Source organism: Magnolia sinica, chromosome 18 (assembly GCF_029962835.1).
Source record: "Magnolia sinica isolate HGM2019 chromosome 18, MsV1, whole genome shotgun sequence".
Classification (NCBI taxonomy): domain Eukaryota; kingdom Viridiplantae; phylum Streptophyta; class Magnoliopsida; order Magnoliales; family Magnoliaceae; genus Magnolia; species Magnolia sinica.
In genome coordinates, this window is record NC_080590.1 from 36,067,269 (window position 1) to 36,086,336 (window position 19,068).

At 38.3% G+C, this 19,068-nt stretch overlaps 2 protein-coding genes across 2 annotated transcripts; one reads left to right on the forward strand and one right to left on the reverse strand.

Moving 5' to 3' along the window:
* Positions 1-654: 654 nt before the first annotated feature.
* LOC131233448 (uncharacterized) lies at positions 655-8,814 on the forward strand. The gene is made up of 3 exons (XM_058230156.1): positions 655-907; positions 8,348-8,449; positions 8,484-8,814. Exons 1-2 carry the CDS (start codon positions 779-781, stop codon positions 8,444-8,446), a joined length of 228 nt encoding a protein of 75 aa, XP_058086139.1. The 5' UTR covers positions 655-778; the 3' UTR covers positions 8,447-8,449; positions 8,484-8,814.
* Positions 8,815-14,399: 5,585 nt separating this feature from the next.
* On the reverse strand, positions 14,400-14,837 carry LOC131232702 (DNA-directed RNA polymerases I, II, and III subunit RPABC5-like). Its single transcript, XM_058229125.1, has one exon. The coding sequence runs from the start codon at positions 14,784-14,786 to the stop codon at positions 14,571-14,573; it is 216 nt and encodes a 71-aa protein (XP_058085108.1). The 5' UTR covers positions 14,787-14,837; the 3' UTR covers positions 14,400-14,570.
* Positions 14,838-19,068: the final 4,231 nt, after the last annotated feature.

Consider the following 19,068-nt stretch of genomic DNA (forward strand, 5'->3'; position numbering starts at 1 on the left):
AATGATTGGAGCGTATGGATAAAATGTGTACCGTGGGAAGTACCTATGTGTATGTGTGTGTCTTAAGCCATTTATCTATTTTTCCAGATATTCATAGCAAATGAGAGAGATCCAAATCTTGAGTAGACTGCACCATAAGAAAACAATGGCGATTAAATATCCACAATTAAAAAATTACTAAGGCTCACTGTAATGTTTATTTATCATTGAACTTGTTGATTGGGTCACAGATACCTTGAATAAAAAGAAAAGGTAAATATCAGCTTAATCTAAAACTTTTGTGGCTCTTAAGAAGTTTTTAATGGTAAGTGTTCAATCATCACTTTTTCCTTTGATGTGGTCCATATGAAATTTAGATATGCCTCATTTTTTGGCCATATAGTGAAAGAGCCTTGGAAAAATGGATGAAAGGAATGGATTGGATGCATACATCGTGGGCCCACAGGGCACTGTCAGTAGCCATCACGCTACTGACGCTGTCAGTACGCAATCTGCGTCCATGTAGGAATACTTGGGCTCGGACCCAGCATAAACATCTTGAGCTGGGCTCGGGTGGGCTGGACTTGGACAGAGCTGGGCTCGGTTCTAATCTGGTATGTGTACACCTACACTGCATATCTACCTTGAACTATAAATAGCACCACTGACATTTTCTCTCTTTTTATCTCCTCTTTTCTAAGGTTCTGATGTTAGGGTTTTGCAAGTGAGAGAGATAGAGGGAGAGAGTGTGAAAATACATCATCTTCTTCAAATATAGGGTTTTGTTACAGAGAGAAGAATGTCGTCTCTGGGAACGTCGAAGGGAATCTTGGAGATAGTGAAATTCGGTCTTTATGTGTCGATCCCGATCACTCTCATGTACACATTCGCCAACAACTCCGACAATCTCAAGAAAATCATGGGCAATGTTAGTCTCTTTCTCTCTATCTACCCACACACACATTCCAATGGATTTACATGTTTCATTAATGGGAATTGTTTGATGTAGTGACTAAGAAGCTTTTGTTGTTCTCTGTTCAAGAATTTGTAGACAGCAATAATTTTCCTTGCCATTTTATGAAGTAATAGAACAAAAAATGACAGACTATTCTTTTGTCAGTTGATATGCTTTATTTCAATATATTCTTTTCTTATTTCTTCAATGTTGCAGGGTTGAAATCTAGAAATAACTAGCTCATTGCTTTGTATCATCTATATCCAAGGAACCAGTCACTATATGACATGTCAATCATTTAGCTGTAGCACTTGAAATCTTTTTTTTTTTTTTTTGGTGTGTGTGTGTGTGTGTGTGTGTGTGCAGATGTATAGGGAAAAAGTACTATGAAGCTCCCATGAAGTTGAGCTCTGTGGGCCCCGCTTTGATGTGCTTTCGAGATCCATACCGTGCATTTGATGGGTTCCCTCTAGGTTATGGGATGTCCCAATAATCAACCATATGCGGAACTCAGGTGGGCCACACCGTTTGAAACCGTGAATCATGCCTAAAACATCTAGAAGCACTTGGTGGGACCCATCTGAGTTTTTGGATGGAATGAAATTTGGTGCGAGTCATCCAAGTGGCACACATACAATGGAGGGGTGGGATGTCTGAACCATCTCTTAATGGGCCCTACAAACAATCAGGGAGGTTTTAGTGGGTGGGCATCTACTCTTGATTGTTGCCTGTGGTGTGGCCCACCTAAGTCATGGATTGGCCTGATTTTTAGGGCCATTAAGATGGTATTCAGTAGAGTGATTCCCACTCTTCCTACTTCTTTTTAGCAAGGTGTCCCATATCGGTATCGGTTGGCGTAACGGTGCCCTCCGAAACCGATACGGATATGGGGGCGTAACGGCCCTTAACGGCGCAATTTTCTTTTTTTTGCCAAAAAAATATGAAAAAATATGGATTAAATCCAAAATATTTTAAGCATTCCAAATATGCATTCATTTATAAATTGGAACATGTTTATGGTGGTGTAACGGTCCACTCTTTGGTGAGAAGTTGTATCGAACTGTCTGATTAATTTTTTAACCAGGTAACTTGAATTTGACTACAAAATTCATATATTTAATTTTTTAAATATGTAATTTATATACTTAACATCTTGATATCATTTCTCCCAATAGTTCTTTAAAAAAATGAAATTAAATTCAGGTAGATGGCGTTGCCAATTTGGGGCCGACTTGGAGGACCAATTTATTCTCCAAATCAGCCTCAAATTCATGCCATTTATTGTCATTATCCCACTTATAAATTGGTGGACATTTATTGGATAGTGAATCATAAAAAATAAATAATAATAATCAAAAGGCCCTATTTTAAAAAATAAAAGTTCACAAATTAACAATTAAAACTATTCAAATAATTTGATTTTGGCATTGTGAGTTAGCAATTGCAGTCCATAATTTAATTGTCAAATTTCAAGTTAATATATGTCTCGTGTACAATTTTTTAAGGCTTGAATTAGGAGGGACTTAGATGTAAAGTGCAGCACACGTGTCAAAGTTTTTTGGGCCTCACCCATGATGAATGTGTTATATCTACACCATCCATCCATTTTGCCAAATAATTTTAGGGCATGAGCCCAAAAATGAGGCACATCCAAAGCTTAGGTGGATTGCACCGTAAGAAACAATAATTATTAAACGTTCATCGTTAAAAATTTATTGAGGGCTAGAAAAGTTTTAGATCAAGCTGACATGTGTGTTTTCCCTTCATCCACGTCAATGTGACCCAATTAACAGGTTAGATTGAAAATAAACATTACAGTGGACTTTAGGAAATTTTTAATGGTGAGCATTCTATAACCACTATTTCCTATGGTGTGGTCCACCTGAGATTTGGATATTACTAATTTTTTGAATCCTGACTTAAAATGACGTGGCAAAATGGATGGACGATATGGATAAAATATATACATTATGGTGGGGCCCACTCGGGTCTGATCTGATTGGATGGAAAATAAACGTTACCGTGCGCCCTACAAATTATTTAACCATGAAAATCGTTATCTCTGCTGCTATTTTTGGTGTGGTCCAGATGATCTCTGGATATAATTCATTTTTTGGCTGGTGCTCTAAAATGATCTCTAAAAATAGGTGAACGGTGTAGATGTAATAAATACATCACTGTGGAGCCCATCTAACTTTGATCTCCTTTGAACCGTTCGCACAACTCGGAGCTCGAGGAGTGTCAGCACTTGTCTTTGCGTGACACGTACCTACAGCAGTCAGCTGCAGCAAATTTTAAAAAAAAATGGAGAGAGAGGGAAACGAAAAGAAAAAAAGAGGGAAAGGGGGAAAGAAGAGATTGAGAGAGAGAGAGAGAGAGTGAAAGAGAGAGAGAGGAAGAAGAAGAAGAAGAAGAGGAAGCAGCCGCAGCTGCTCGAGAAGAAGAAGAAGAAGAAGAAGAAGAAAAGAAAGGAAAAAAAGGTAAGGTTTTTTTTTTTTTTTTTTTTTTCAGGGCCCGTAATAGCCGTTACGGGTCTGTAATGGCTGTTATGGCCCGTAACGGCCCTGTAATGGCCGTTACGGTCACATAATTCCATAACGGCCGTTTCGACTCCGTATCGCGTAACGAGTCCCACCATTACCGTTACGGCCGATACGTAACCGATTTGGGATACCTTGCTTTTCAGTGATAATTTTAGTTTATCAAGAAGAAATATAATATACCAACAACCAAGGCCAATCTAGCCCAAACATGAGCTAGCAAGCAGAACAACTACACTGATTTGGAAATAATAAGGCAAGAGTCGCAACATGGCCCCTATCACTCAACCAAATCTCTTGTATTCCATGAGCAAAGCTTGCCTTCCACTCTTCGCACATTAAGGCGCTTTGAGGACCAATCTTGAATTTTGATGGGTGGTTGGTTGCAATCCCTTTCCCTGAGCCTTACTATGGTTGGAGCCATCCACCGTGATTCATTTACCCCTACCCCCATTATTCATGGACGTTGAAGAGGATCCATGTTCCTAAGATCTATTAGTCACATTCCTCTTGCTTTTGCTTCAACTTCCTCAAGAGTGAATATTTGTTGCAATGTCAGCTTTCTTGAATTTGTGCCATCAACCCACTAAGATAATGAGAAACCAATTAATCATTTGTTTTGTGAAGCTCATTCTGACTCATCAAATCATAGAACTTCTCCATATACTCTTGAATACGAAAATATTTTTAGATGATGAAACCATTTGTACACTTGAACATAGTCAATGGGCAGAAACTTATTTTACAACATTATTTTATTTTCTGCCATAATGTATTTCCTGCCTTCCCCTTCCTTTCCCCATTTGCTTGTGCTTGTTGCCACCAAATTAAAGCATGACACTTCAATCGTGTGGCCACAAATTTTACCCACCTAGGGTTCAAAAAATCCTTTCATTCAAATTTCAAAGAGTTTCCATATCAACTAGGCAACCAACAAATTCATTGGGTTGGAGTTTACATTGGAATTCCAACACATCAACTCCAATACATGTGTTCATTCCTTCAAGGGCTCAAACTAGGCAATGTCCAAGATTTCATCCTCTCCTTACCTCCAATACACGTGTTCATTCCTTCAAGGGCTCAAACTATCGCCTTTATCAACAACCAATTCAAGCACGCCATATATTTGACATATTTCCTGCTCAGTGTCTTCTAACTGCATCGGCCTATTGTTTCTACCATGGCCATGAGCTCCACAACCTCTTTTTGCTACCAATATGAGCATCTCAATGCTAGGTGCCAGTGTTCAATGTGTTGAATGTATTGCCCAAAATATTGGCTGATATTTGGTATATCACAAGTGAGAGATAAGTAATCATCTGAGATTGCGAAAATTCCCATGTATCCATGATAACATTGTCAATATATGCTGATGTATCGTTATTTGCAAATATCATGTGATGTTTGTGATATTTTGCTGATATATCGTTGAAATACAGGACGATAGGTAAGACATTAAGACTAAAACCAGTGAAAACCCACAAAAAGAAATAAAAATAAACTATGCCCATTTTTCGGGTTTCAAACTAGGGTCCCCTGAAGGGTCAGGACTTAGGCCCCTACACCTGGCCTGAGGGCTTGGCTTGGGTTTCAATAGGCATTATCTATATGTCATGCTTGATTTGTGTTGGATTGGGGCCTATTTGGTTGACTTTCAACAGGTCAAGCCGACAGGCAATGTTCTTATCAAACAATGGTCAGATTGACCATTGAGTACATGTTAAAAATATTTTTTAAAGGATAGATTCTGGTGTTCTAACAGAAGATGTTTTAACCGAATATCAAATTCGTTCGATTGTATTGTGCAAAGGGTGATCTATTTCATAGCGGAATGGACCTCTTCCGTCGATAAGTTTCAGAGTTGTAATCTTTCTTTTTTTGGGATCCTAGCTTTTCCGCCATCTCAGCAGATTAGCGGATCTGTTTCGAGTCTGTACGTTTTTTTCTTTTTTAACGAAATTAATGTTACCTTTCCAAAAAAAAAAAGATTCTGGTGTTCTATGTTGGTTCCTATATTCATAATAAATTTTCTGTAGTTTTTGGAAAAAAGAAAAGAAGCCAATACAGGCTCATAGTGTCTGGATCTAATACCGCTCCCATCATATCATTGTTGGGCATAGCCGATATGCGGCCTGATATCGATATGCAAAACCTTGCCCCAAATACATTTTTCAATGCAACCCTAACCCTGCAAAATAACATTAACTATTAGTAATCTTCCCCAAAGCCACAAATACAGTGATAGCCCAAGAATCATAGCAATGAGACCATGGTGGTCATCCAATCAGTTTCCCTGAAAAGGGGTGATTGGTCACTCAAAGAGCAATGGACCACATTCACCAGGCAAGCTCATAACAATCAGTTGGTCATATTGGTCCAATAACTAAGATTTATAGCTTATGGCCCATCCACACGGTGGTGCCCCATATCAATGTTCAGTCTGATGTAAATGTGAGTGCTAAGTCCAAGCCTAGGTAACACAGGTGAGTAATTCGGGGATGATTCTAGGGGAATGTTGAGGTCCTAACCAAACGCAGAACTCAGCTGAGAAGATGGCCAAACAGACAGAGCTATACTACAATAAGTATTTCCCCCCTTCTATTTAGTAGTCATTTTTTACTTGAGGGCTGAGATTTGATGCGGTTGAGGTGGCTATTTCATACTTTGAGTAGCGTCACAGGGTCCTCCAAGGCCTTTTTTTTTTTTGAAAGATGAAAGGTGATTTCATAGAACGAAAAGAACTGGAACACAGAAAAACAAAAGAAACAGAAAACAGAAAAAACAGAAAAGACAATAAAGCAGAAAAACTGAGGATGAAAGATTCGCTGAGATAGCAGATCAGAACAGTGCAGCTCACACCCCTAAAAACTGCGGATCAGCGTTCTTCAGCGCGTCAACCTGTGTGGCCCACTCTATCAGGGCCTTCTTCGCCTTGGGTCCTCCAAGACCATTGCTGTCATGTCCACACAAAAATGCAGTTAAGAGCAGACTAACCGCTATGCAACAGGAATCCCAAATTCTCAGGCTTTGAGCAGATCATTCTGTGAATCAGAAGTCCTATTTACATGTGGCAGGGGACAGGAGAAGTTGAAATCCAATTCACCATTTGGCCAAATCACCCCTGCGGCACAATTTGAACTTTGCTTCTTTTGTTTTGTTATATATATATTATAAATTAAACTTAGGCATAATCGTGTACTTTTACTTTGAATTAAATGCATGTAGGACAATGATATTCGAAGTTGTAAGGGAGATTGAAGATTTTAGAATGCCTCTATTTAGGGTAGTATTTAAGATCTAAGGGTGACATGAAGTTTTTGAATTTGATGAGAAAGGGGTGGATTCTCCTTCTTCCTAATATCTGGCTAAGTATTTTTTTTTTGTTGAATTTCATCCCAAATTACTGTGTTTGATCGAATTTCTGTTCTAGTTACTGCATTCCTTGTTGGATTGTTAGATTTTTGTGTGGGTTGGATTGTTGGATGAATTTGGTAGGTATAAAGGTCTGTTTTCTTAGCATAGGAGAGTAGCTGCTGTTGCTGGTTTTTTTTTTTTTTTTGATTAATTTATTTTTTTTATGTTGGGTTACAGGCGGAGTGACAGATCTTATTATCAGCTATTTCTTGGCACTAAAATTTCCTCATAGATTCTTAAATTTGGAGTTTTTGTCGGGATAATTTTGGGGAAATTTCACAAAGAAATATTTGAAACTAAAAATAGAAAAATGTAAACAATTAAATGTGTTAAATGATCTCCAAAACTGGAACTTCTGATTATTGCCCTAGAAATTGAACTGGAATCATGAGCGTCAAGATATGTGCACTTGCACTTATATTGACTGCCATTGGCCTTAGAGGTTTGCTAGAATATCCCAACCTATACGCCAGGACTTTTCCGCCTTCGGATTTGGGGTCTTCTTTCAATTATCCATGCTGTTTATAAAACGGGCCTCACCTTCTCCTATCCATGGTGAGGTCGATCGCACGAATGGTTTGGATCATTAGAAAAGACAAGATCTAATGGTGAAAGTCTGGACGTATCCTATGGCAGCATGTCAGGATAGAAACCTCTTTGTTTCCAAGTGCAAGTAGGGGTGTCAATGGGCTGGGCTCAGGCCTTAAAATCAGAATTTTGAATAGGGCTGGGCCAATGCCCCTGCCCGAAACAGTTCAAAATCGGGGCCGAGACCTACCTCAGGCCCCGGCCCATTGACAGCCTTAAGTGCAAGTATTTGAACAGACATGTAAACTGTTTTGTGCTTTCTAAGGGGTTGTTTGGATGACTGTGAATGGTTAAGTGGTGAATGATTTACAGGTGTTAAATCATTTACAGCCTGTCATGTTTGGCTGTAAGCTGCAAATGATTCTGTGTTTGGATAGCCTGTAAATTATTTCAGTGCTGTAAATGGAGAGCCATTCTTTCCATTTATTATAGCTGTTAGGCTGTAAACGGAGAGCCTGTAAATGAAATCACAGCTTTTTGCCTGTAAATCAAATGGGGCTGGAAGCTGTAAATGATTTACAGTCTGTTTTACACTCTGTAAATCATTTACAGGCATTTTTCAGCATCCAAACACAGACTGTAAATCTTTTACAGTTTGCCCCATTCACAGGCATCCAAACAACTCCTAAGTGCAAGATCTAAATAGAAATGTGAACTATTTCTAACTATTTGTCAGTTCATCTTCTATTTCCTTAGTATACATGTGGCCCCCTTATGACAGGACCATCTGTTATGTTTTTAATATCGACCAGAATGTCTAGTTGATATCTTACTGTTTATTTTGTTTTCACCTCACAAGCAAGCTTGTAGTGTTTACATTTGTAAATTCACCGTTCCAACCTCCAGGCGTTTGTGCTTGTTTAATGTGCAGCGGTCATACGTTGTGTATCCGCCAGAGGGTCCTCGGCCTCCATCTCCAGAGGAGCTGCGGGAGATGGCTCGAGAGATGCGCAAGAACAATAACCGCTGACAGGCCCCTGATGTGCAAGAACAATAACCGCTGACAGGCTCCTGATGTGCAAGAACAATTACGCTTGGTATTGTGGCAGCACTCATCGAGGTATGGTATTCATGTAGTTTTAAGGGCCCACTTGGCGGTACTACAAAACAGTTGGAGTGGTTTTCTTGTATATAACGAGCTGTGTTTCAAATCTCGTGAATGTTGAAATAGCTATTTTAAAGAGACTTTTTGGGCAAAAACCTCTCAATGGAAAAATGAAAACAGAAACCAAAAAACCTCTCTCATGCATAGGAACCACAAAGAATGTATGTAATTCTTGTTTTTCCTTTCCTTTAATAAACTCATGGAATTCAATAAATTGACATCTCTTTTCTGCATCTGTTGTAAAGATTGGTCCAACAATGTGGCTGATTCAATATGGACTGTCCATACGACATGCCCGCTAACAGCCAGAATCAGAAATAGAATCAATTGATTTTTCTGCCATACCAGCAACTTAGCCCAAATTCCATTTTGGTTGGGTCATGGCCTGAAATGCACACTGATTTAATGATGTTAACCATATGATTTGTCTTGTCGTATTTCAACTGTTGGCCATTTTAGTTTTGACCCCTTGATGGAATCATCCTACAAATGGAACTCTTGGTCTATGATCTAACACTACAATTTGGGTGTCTGGATTGAAATTGCATATATGCTCTCTCTTTTTTTTCTTTTTCTTTTTTTTTAAATGGAATGGGGAGTTATTTGATACTCTAGCTGTGTTGTGATGCTTGATATGCAGGCACTCCTAAGTTGTAACTCAAATGGGGCCAACTAATTTTTGGAACACACTGTTGCTAAGTGATAGTCCCAAAATCAGATTGGTTGAACAAGCCTAACCTATGATTTGCAGACAGTTGTATGTTGAAATTGGACCATCGGATATTTTAAAATTCGAGGAGACTACCCCGTAATGCCCTTAATTATTCTCTCTAAAGGGTGGTAACATCAATAAATTGTGGGACCCACCATGGCGCATACCTGTCCACCAGCTGCATCCATGCATGATGATTAGAATAACCCAAACTAGGCTGATCCAATCATCAGCTGGGCCACACTATAAAAAAACAATGTACATCACCCAAAAATTCTAAATTCATTCATAGTCCTTTGGAAGATTGGATTGGCTGATTTTTTGTTTTGCCTGATCATGAAGGTGGACTGCGTTGTTGAACGGATTGGATGTCAAACACAGACCACATGGCCCCACAATTCTCCTCTCTTTGGGAAAAAGAAGATGGCATTAAAAAGAGCACGGTTTGGAATTTTTGTTGGTCTTGGCATTATTCGGGAAATTAGGACTCCTTTAATTGTATGAATTTCATTTCCCTTGACATGATATAATGGGTGTCGTATCTAGGAAAATATAAGCCTGCTTGATTTTCCATGATAAATGTAAATCCCTGATAAATAAGCAATTGTTACTTTTTCATCCAGTTTGAAAACGGGTTAGTTATTCCACCTGGAAAACCAGTCCGAATGTATTGACTTTAATCCATGGCCCCACCGTAATGTATATGTTATCCATCTGTTATATCAGAACATTTTGGGGAATGAGCCGAAATCAGAGGCAGATCCAACGCTCAATGGCTCACACGAAAGGAAACAGTGGCCTTCGCCTAACATTGAAAGTTGTTCCCTTCACTGGGCCCACAATGAGGTTTATTTGTCATCTAACTTCATAGGGTTACATGGGTAAGGGGAAAACACAAATATCAGCTTGATCCAAAACTTCTAGGGGCCTAAAGAAGTTTTTAATTGTAGGCAGGTGTTTGATTCCCACTGTTTCTTCTGGTATGGTCCACTTGAGCTTTGAATCTGCCTCATTTTTGGGATCATATCCTAAATTCAGACGGCACAACGAATGGGCATTGCAGATAAGCCAAATACATCTGGGGGCGTCGCATTTATTTCGCAAATTTCTCCATTTTAGTATTAAGAAAGGTAATAAGAGACGGTCTCCATAAGAGTGGATTAGCTGTCATCTGGGTAACTGTTACCCTATCCATGCGGGGTCCACCTTGATATATATATATATATATATATATATATATATATATATATATATATATATATATATATATATATATATATATATATATATATATATATATATATATTTGGAAACGCTCACGTGCGAACTAGTTCGTACGTACTAGTTATATATATATATATATATATATATATATATATATATATATATATATATATATATATCCCTGCCGTTTATCTGTTAATGAGATCCCAAATCATAAAGATCCAAGTATCGGGTGGATCATACCAATGGAAATACTGATGAGTAACCATTACAAACTTTTTGTGGGCCACATCTGAACTTTCTATTTTCTCTTCATCCGGATCTTCTTGACATTATCAACAGGTTGGATGGCCCCTTGAAATTCTTAATGGCGAGGCACTCAATCACCACTGTTTCCTGTGGTGTGGTCCACATGAGATTTTGATCTTCATAGTTTTTGGTATACCGTCCTAAAATGAGCTGGATAAATGGATGGACGGTGTGGATATACAACACATCATCAAGCTGGACCCTTCGGTAGGAGTAACACCTAACACCTAATCTGCTCCCTGTCAGCATGGGGAAAAATGCAGTAATTATCTAGGACCTATTTACAAGGTAATTAAAGTTGAGCCGAAAAATCAAACAGGCTTCTAGAAGGAAAGTTCACTAAAACATGAAACAGGAAAATATCAGCCCAAAAATAGTGCAGTTGCCTCTGCCACACTCACAGAGCAATGGAAGAGATTGGCTAAATCGTCCAAGACGCTCACAAAAGAGGCTCACCGAACCACCTACATTTATGTTTTTTTTTTCTGGAGCTGATCGATCAAAGTTTAATTTGTGGTGTCCAGGAAGCAGAGGTTGTCAATTGACAAATGTATAGATGTACTCTTCATCCAGCTAGCATTGTCACCGGTTGAATTCTGTGTTGAGCTTGCCGGGGGTCATGTCACCGGGAGGGTAATCTTATAATTTCACAGAGTTTTATGTCAACCCTAATTTATTTCATTTGAGAGAGAGAGAGAGAGAGAGTCAGTCATTATATAGAGGTTTGTTTCTTTTTTAGCCTTGAGCATAGTGGATCAATGTGAATTGATAAACGTACCGAAATATTTGTGTTGTGATTTGTCTATTCTCTCTCTCTCTCTCTCTCTCTCTCTCTTTTTAATTTTTTTTTTTACCAGTATTGTTGTGTGGTCGAGAAGTAGAGCTATACAAGATCTGAGTTAGCTTAGTTAACTTGCTCAACTCGACTCAGCTCGAAATTGGATTCAAGCTGAGCTGAGCTGATTTTTTGAGCTCGACAAAATGTCAAGCTAAGTCCAAGCTCGACTCGACTCAGCTCGGAACTTGATTATGATCAAATTGATTCGACTCGAACTCGATTCACTTTATATATATATATATATATATATATATATATATATAGCGGAACGCTCACCTACGAACCAATTTGTATGAACTACATACGAACTTTTTTGAGAACTCATCATATGTGATGAATCTTGAAAATCTGAATGGTCCACATGAAGTAGAACCTCATTAAACTCTGTAGTACCAATTTTTACTTTGAACCAAAACTTAGGTGAGCCATAAAAAATGCAAACAATTTCTTCCCTTGATTTGAATTTCTCTTTGCTATGGCCCACCAAAATCTTAGTTCAGAGTGAAAATTCACCTCCTGAAGTTTCATGGGATTCCGCATCTTATGGACCGTTCGGATTTGACACCCATGACACGTGTGCAAAGGTGCGCACGTGCATAGGTGCGTAGGTGAGCATGCCTCTATATATATATAGTAAATCCAGTTCGAGTCCAATCAATTTGATCATAATCAAGTTCCGAGTCCATGCTCGAGTCGACTCAGCTGGGAAATTGATTATGATCAAATTGATTTGACTCGAACTAGATTCACTACACACACACACACACACACACACCCTAAAACCTAAACTTGAACTCGGCTCGAGCCGTTGACCAAGCTGAGCTGAGCTAGCAAGTCGGGCTCGAGGAACAAGCCGAGCCAACTTTGAGCTGGGGTAGCCTGCTAGCCAATCAGGCTTGAGAACCGAGCCGAGTTGAGTTCGAGTTGGGATAGCCTGCTGGCCAAGCCGAGCTGAATTTGAGCTAGGGTAGCCAGCTAGCCGAGCCAAGCCGAGCTGATCTAGGCCAAGCTCTACTCGGCTCGGCTCGGGTACAGCTCACGGAAGGGATCTCTTCTCCCAACAACAAATCCCTTCAGTCTCAATTTTGAATTATATGTCGTTCAATGGAGGAGATGGTTATCCAGTCTGAATGTTATTGCAAAAGTCCGCATTTCATGCAAAGAGCCTTCATGAAGGGCCAATGTAGGAGAAGGTGCGAATTAGTTTCTGGTTCTGTTGTGCACATAGGACAGCTCACATCAATAGGAATGTCTTTCCAAATGAGGTTATCCTTCATGCAGGTACAACCATGTATTGATTTCACAGGAAGTCTCCAAGTCTTCTTCTATGGGACTTACTGAGCAGGCACAGTAAGAGCTGATTCATCTCCTGTGATGAGCTGGGATGCCGACGGACAGAGAAGAAATTGGTATTGTTTCGGTACCCAACTTGCTTTTGATATAATATTTTAGTTGGACATATATTTGATAAATGCCTGTAATTCCACTTGAATTACTTTTGTGTGCTCTTGGAGCCTGCACTAGTTTGTTACCTGTATTTCCAATACAACTACGTCTACAACATGGTGTAATTTTAATAAAATGTGTAATGGGTGTGTTTGGTTGCACTAAAAATCATGAAATGTCATGATATTTTGCACCAAATTGGCCTGATTAATCAATAAATATGATGGTATTTGGTGCAACCAAACACCTCTACTGTAATCCAATTCCACATTTGGTGGGTATTGAGTTTTACTGCATGATGTACCATCTGAATTGCCAGATCAAATTGATTAGATAATGGTCGATTTCTATAAATTGATATTTGAGTGTTTAAAGCTGTTCAAAATCTTCTTGCACGATTTGAAGGTGGGAAGTAGACACATTCAAGCCAAGCTCTATATGAATCTTCTACCACTATTTGATCAACAACAGACTGTGATCGATCGCGACGGAAAGTGGGACCGACATCCAAGTGACGCTATTGGAGAATCTTAAAGATTGGATGGTGATGGAAAGTGGACCATACTTGATACAAAATTCTAGGCGTCAGATAATGTTAGGGACATTTTGTACGATAGTTCCATACAGAACTTAGACTAACAAGGATGGTTTTCCACCCTACGGGCATCATACAATGCTTGGGTCAGAGTGTCCGGTTTTTAACTTGTGAAAGCAGGGCTGTATATTTCAGAGTCAAAGATCCAAACCATTTAGAAACAATTTCTGCATTGAAAGGTCATAGCCGTTGAAATTTTTGATACTTCTCAATGAAACATGGATACTTGCTGAATTTTTTTCTGGTGGGTTGAGAATTTCCCATCTTACAGATGGTTGAAATCCCAACTGGCTATGATGGTGCTTTTGGATGTTACTCTATCTGTATTAACTCAAGAATCCGTTGGCTGACGGTAGGGGTGCACATCGAACTGGTAGAACTGTGGAACGAGACTGGAACCGACCAAACGGTCTGGTTTGGTCCAGTTCTAGAGTGCACCGGTTCCGGTTCCGGTTCCAAAAATCAAAGAATCGTTTAGTTCGGTTCAGTTCCGGTTTGGGGGTATGTAGAACCAAACCGAACCGTGGATCCGAACCGTGAAACCGAACTTGGAACCAAAAGGTATAATACGGTCGAGCGAATGAACCTGGAATCATGAGTTTACTAATTTTATATATATATATATATATATATATATATATATATATATATACACCAAAAATGCTATTAGCAAACCATATTCCTCTCAATCAAGGGTCCACAAAAGACATTCTAATTTCCTTTGCATTCATACTCAAATCAAGGGTCAGATGCAAAAGGCTCCCTGTCTTCACCAGTCAAAATCTCAGTTCTAGTATTCGCATATACAGTGGGCCACCAAAGTCACATGAGCTAAGGATCACATCGATAAGCGCCACCATTTCATCTATGAGGCCTCACTTTTCTCCAGAGTGTTGTAATTGAGGAGCTTCTCAATCAGGTCGACGTGAGTCATGAGCATCCGCATGCAACAATAGCGGACCAAGCCCAATGCATCAAGAGCATCTCCTTCAGTGTAATTGGCTTGGAGAAGATTAAGATACATGTCCCATTTGTTACCAATCACCTTCTCGCATGTGAAGCAACGAACAAGAATGATCATCTTTTCTCTCCCTCTCTCCCTCTCTCGTCTTTTGGACTTTAGAGTTGCTGAATTGTGAGTTTACAATATATTTTAGTTGTATATTTGACTCATGATTTATGGTTTACGATGCACCCTTTGATTGCTTTCATAAATGAATTTTTTCATGCCATATACATTATCTAAATCATTCATCAAATGGATCACAACACAAATGGACATGGACTAAATTATAAAATAGAACATGCAAATTGGGCTAGATTATAAAAAGTCCAGAACCGTGGAACCGATCCAGAACAAAACCGGTTTTCACGATCCGGTTCCGGTTCGGTTCTGGGGTGCTAACAGTCCGGTTCCGATTTTGAAAATCCTAGAACCATAAGCAACAGTTCGGTTCCGGTTTCACTCCAAAATCGGACTGAACCGAACTGTGTGCACCTCTAGCTAAAGGGCCGTGAATCAGTGAAGACTCCTCATGTAAGTGGGGGTTGGAACACATTTTTAGATAGATCTGGGCCTATTGAACGTTCCTTGTATAAAAAAATGAAGTTGTCTACTAATCAGGTAGGTTAAACTTGCACAGGAAAAATCCACGGTTGAAAACAGAAGTTCAAAGGTTAAAAATTTCAATGCACGAGTGTTGTTCACCTTCTAGCTGTGCCCGAAAAACAATTAATGTGAGCTCTAATCTACTACTATGAGCTCTAAGCCACTGGACATGTGAATATGATATGGTCGATCTCATTCATAGTACCTGATAACCATGCGATCCTTGTGATAGGATGATATTTATGCCTTAGTTAATGTATAGTGTCCACGTTAAACAGTATGGATTTGGGTTATACGAGGAGTAACTCATTGGACTGTCTTTAAGAACTTGAGATGGATACAACGGCAGGAGAATCACGAGTCATGGATCTTAATTAGGGGTGTACATCGAGTCAGACCGAGTCGAGTTGGCCTCAGCTCGGCTCGGCTCGGTCACCAGGCACACCTAGCTTGAACTCAGCTCGGCCCGATGATTGAGCCAGCATCTCCAACTCGACTCAGCTCGATCAGCAATCTGACTAGTTTAAGTCGAGTTTGAGCCAGGTTCGAGCTTTTGAGCCGAGTTCGAGTTCGAGTTTAATTTTCTAATTTAGTTTTCGAATATGAGTTCGATAATAGTTTTCGAGATTATACGATGTTCAAACTCGGAACTAGGAAGTATCGAGTTAAAATTATAATTTTATTACATATATTTAATTACATAATAAAGCATAAAATAAAATATTAAATATAAACTGAAAACACTACTGTAGAGGAGATTTGTCTGCCGAGCTCGAACTGCTATCCAAATCTTCATATACATACTTGTTTACATCTCCCGAATCAAAATGTGGAGATAACTTTTTATCATCCTCTTGTATAGTTTATCGTCCTCTTGTATAGTTTAAATTAGATTTTTCAAACTTTCTTTGTGAGAAGATTTATACGTAGTTCCCAACGCCCTGTAAAACGCACCAAGACTAGAGAGAAACTTAGATAAATTCTTACTTTTCTTCTTTTTAGTTGTGCAGCTTGAACCTGCTTTGACATCATGCTATCTTGGAGGACATCGCTAATGTGTAGAAGCCTCTTCCATACTGCGCTTTAAGGCAAGTTGGAATTGTACTTCTTCCAATGTTAATAATTTAGCTTTCTCCTCTACCTTATAAAGTTTGGATGGGGGAGTGGAAGGCTTTTTGTTTGAATCAATAAGTGCTTGGAAAAGAAGTTGGACTTCCTTTAGGGCTTTAGAATACAGTTTTGCATCTTCACCTTAACAGGATAAGTGTAACTTGAGCCGATTAGTTTTATTAACAAACTTGGTTCTACACAAATGACATAAAATCTTCAACTTTCCAGATTTTGGAGAATATACTAAGGAACCATAGTTCCAAATGTCGATCGATGGTTCACTTGAAGACATATTTACATATTGTGTTGAAAAAATTAGTATTTTAGCAATAATGAAATACGACATAAAATAAAAGCAATTTATAGATGGAAAAAAAAGTTATTAATACATTGCACATATAATATCCATCAATATAACATAAAAATAAAAATAAAAGAGTACCCATTATATCATTTTCAAGTTCCAATAAATTAACAAGAAATATTAACTTAACTCCATTCATGTTGTTGTTGTTTCATGTGTTGCAACTTGAAACACATTCTTCTCCTATTCCTCATCAATATCAGAACCTCCTCAACTCGGACGCAACCAATCTTGTGTACAAATTAATGCTTCTACTGTATTTGGTATAAGAGAGTTTCGAGTATTGCTCACAACCTTACTCCCTATACTAAAAGTAAATTCTGATGCCACTGTTGAAATATGAATTAACAATATATCTTGCGCTGCTGCCGATAGTGTAAAATATTTTCCTTTACTAACTCTCAATTTTCACTACTCTAAAACATCGAAGTCTGAATCTTGTCACATTACGACTGACTCTTTAAGATACAAGTCTAACTATGATTCTTTTGTTTCAGTGTTTGTATTTTCTTTTGCTAAGAAAGACATGTATTCATCATCGAGCATAGTGTCAGAGCTTGTAGTAGCATGTGATCTAACTTCGTTAACACTTGGTATGGATCCTATGGTTATGTACGTATTGTATAATGCTTTGATTGCGTCACGAACCTTTAAGGCTTCAGTTATTGCCTTTTCCTCAGAATAAACCTTCATAAAAATGAACTTAACATAGCTCACCTTGCACTGAGGATCAAGAACAACAGTTAAGGATATTAACAAGTGACATTCATTCCAGTACTTATCAAACTTCATTTGCATATCACCTGTTATAAGTTATAAAAAAAATGGACCTTTACTAGCACATTTCCTTAGGGCTTCCTTAATCTTTCATACAGCCAGAAGAAAGATATTTGCTATAGGAAACTTATTGCCAGAAAATATCTTTGTACAGTCATAAAAAACTTTTAAAAACTTGTGAACTTTCTTTTTTACTTTGATCCAATTTTCTTCAGTAGGCAACCAAGCACACTTTCTATCATGCGTTGCATATTCTAAAAATGAAAGTTTCAATTTCACGGCCGAATCCAACATCTCAAAAGTCAAATTTCAACATGTGCATACATTTAGCTTCAACATTTTTGGAGACTACAAATTCAAACATTGGACTGTCATTCCATATACTCAATCTTGAAGGTGAGCCCCTTATGTACTTTATACTTTCCCTCATATTCTCTATAGTTTGGTCAATTGTTTTCAACTATTCTTGTATAATTAGGTTCAAAATGTGTGCACAACACCGAACTTGAAATATTTTTCCTTAAAAAAATAAGTTGTCGATTGCCTTGAACTGGTTATGTAAAAATGATACTACACTATCATTTGTTGAAGCATTATCTAAAGTTAATGAAGAGACTTTATTTTTAATGCCCCAATCTCGTACATAGTTTATAAATATAATATGAAATAACCAAACTAGTATGAGGAGGTAGAAGGTGGCGAAAGTTTAATATTCTTTTGTAAAGTTTTCAATTTTCATCAACATAGTGTGTAGTCAATGAAATGTATCCCTTTCTTTTATTTTGCGCCGTCCACATATTAGAAGTCAAACTTATCCTCAAAACCAAAGCCAAAACTGCTTTAAACTTTATTTTCTCACTTGCGTACATCTTCATGCACTCCCTCTTCACAGTAACACGGAAGACCTTCTCGATATGAGGAATAAGGAATTTACTATATCCCATGAACACTTTACTCTCTGTCATTTTTAAATGGTTACTCATCAACGATCATAAGCCTTATATACCACTCATTCAGTTTCTCTTTTTCAAACTTATTAGTGGTAAGTTTACCTTCAGAAGCATCTCCTCAAAACTTTGTAAACGATAGCAATTATTGGCCTGAAGGTGAAATTCTAGGTCTCCTTGAACAACTTTGCCTATGTTTGTTTAAATGAGTAGTCGACCCCCCAATATTTTTGTTGCACGGAGCTTTCTAGTGTAGACATCTGATCTTAGCGACATTATTAACTACTATTTCTTCAAAATCATCCCAGATAACTGACTGTTTCTTTCTTTTACTTACAGTTGAAGACCCCTCTCCCTCAACAATAAGAGGAGATATGGCTGACGAACCGGTACTAGGGGTAGTTGGGACTTCATCCTTACTAGCCATCTCTAAATAATTGAATATAAAGATATGAAACAATTTCTTCTAACATTTTAAGAATTTCCTAAGTAGTGTGTGTAACATCCTGAATTTTTGCTATTTTGGATTGCCAAAAATCCTTAAATTTTTTTGTGG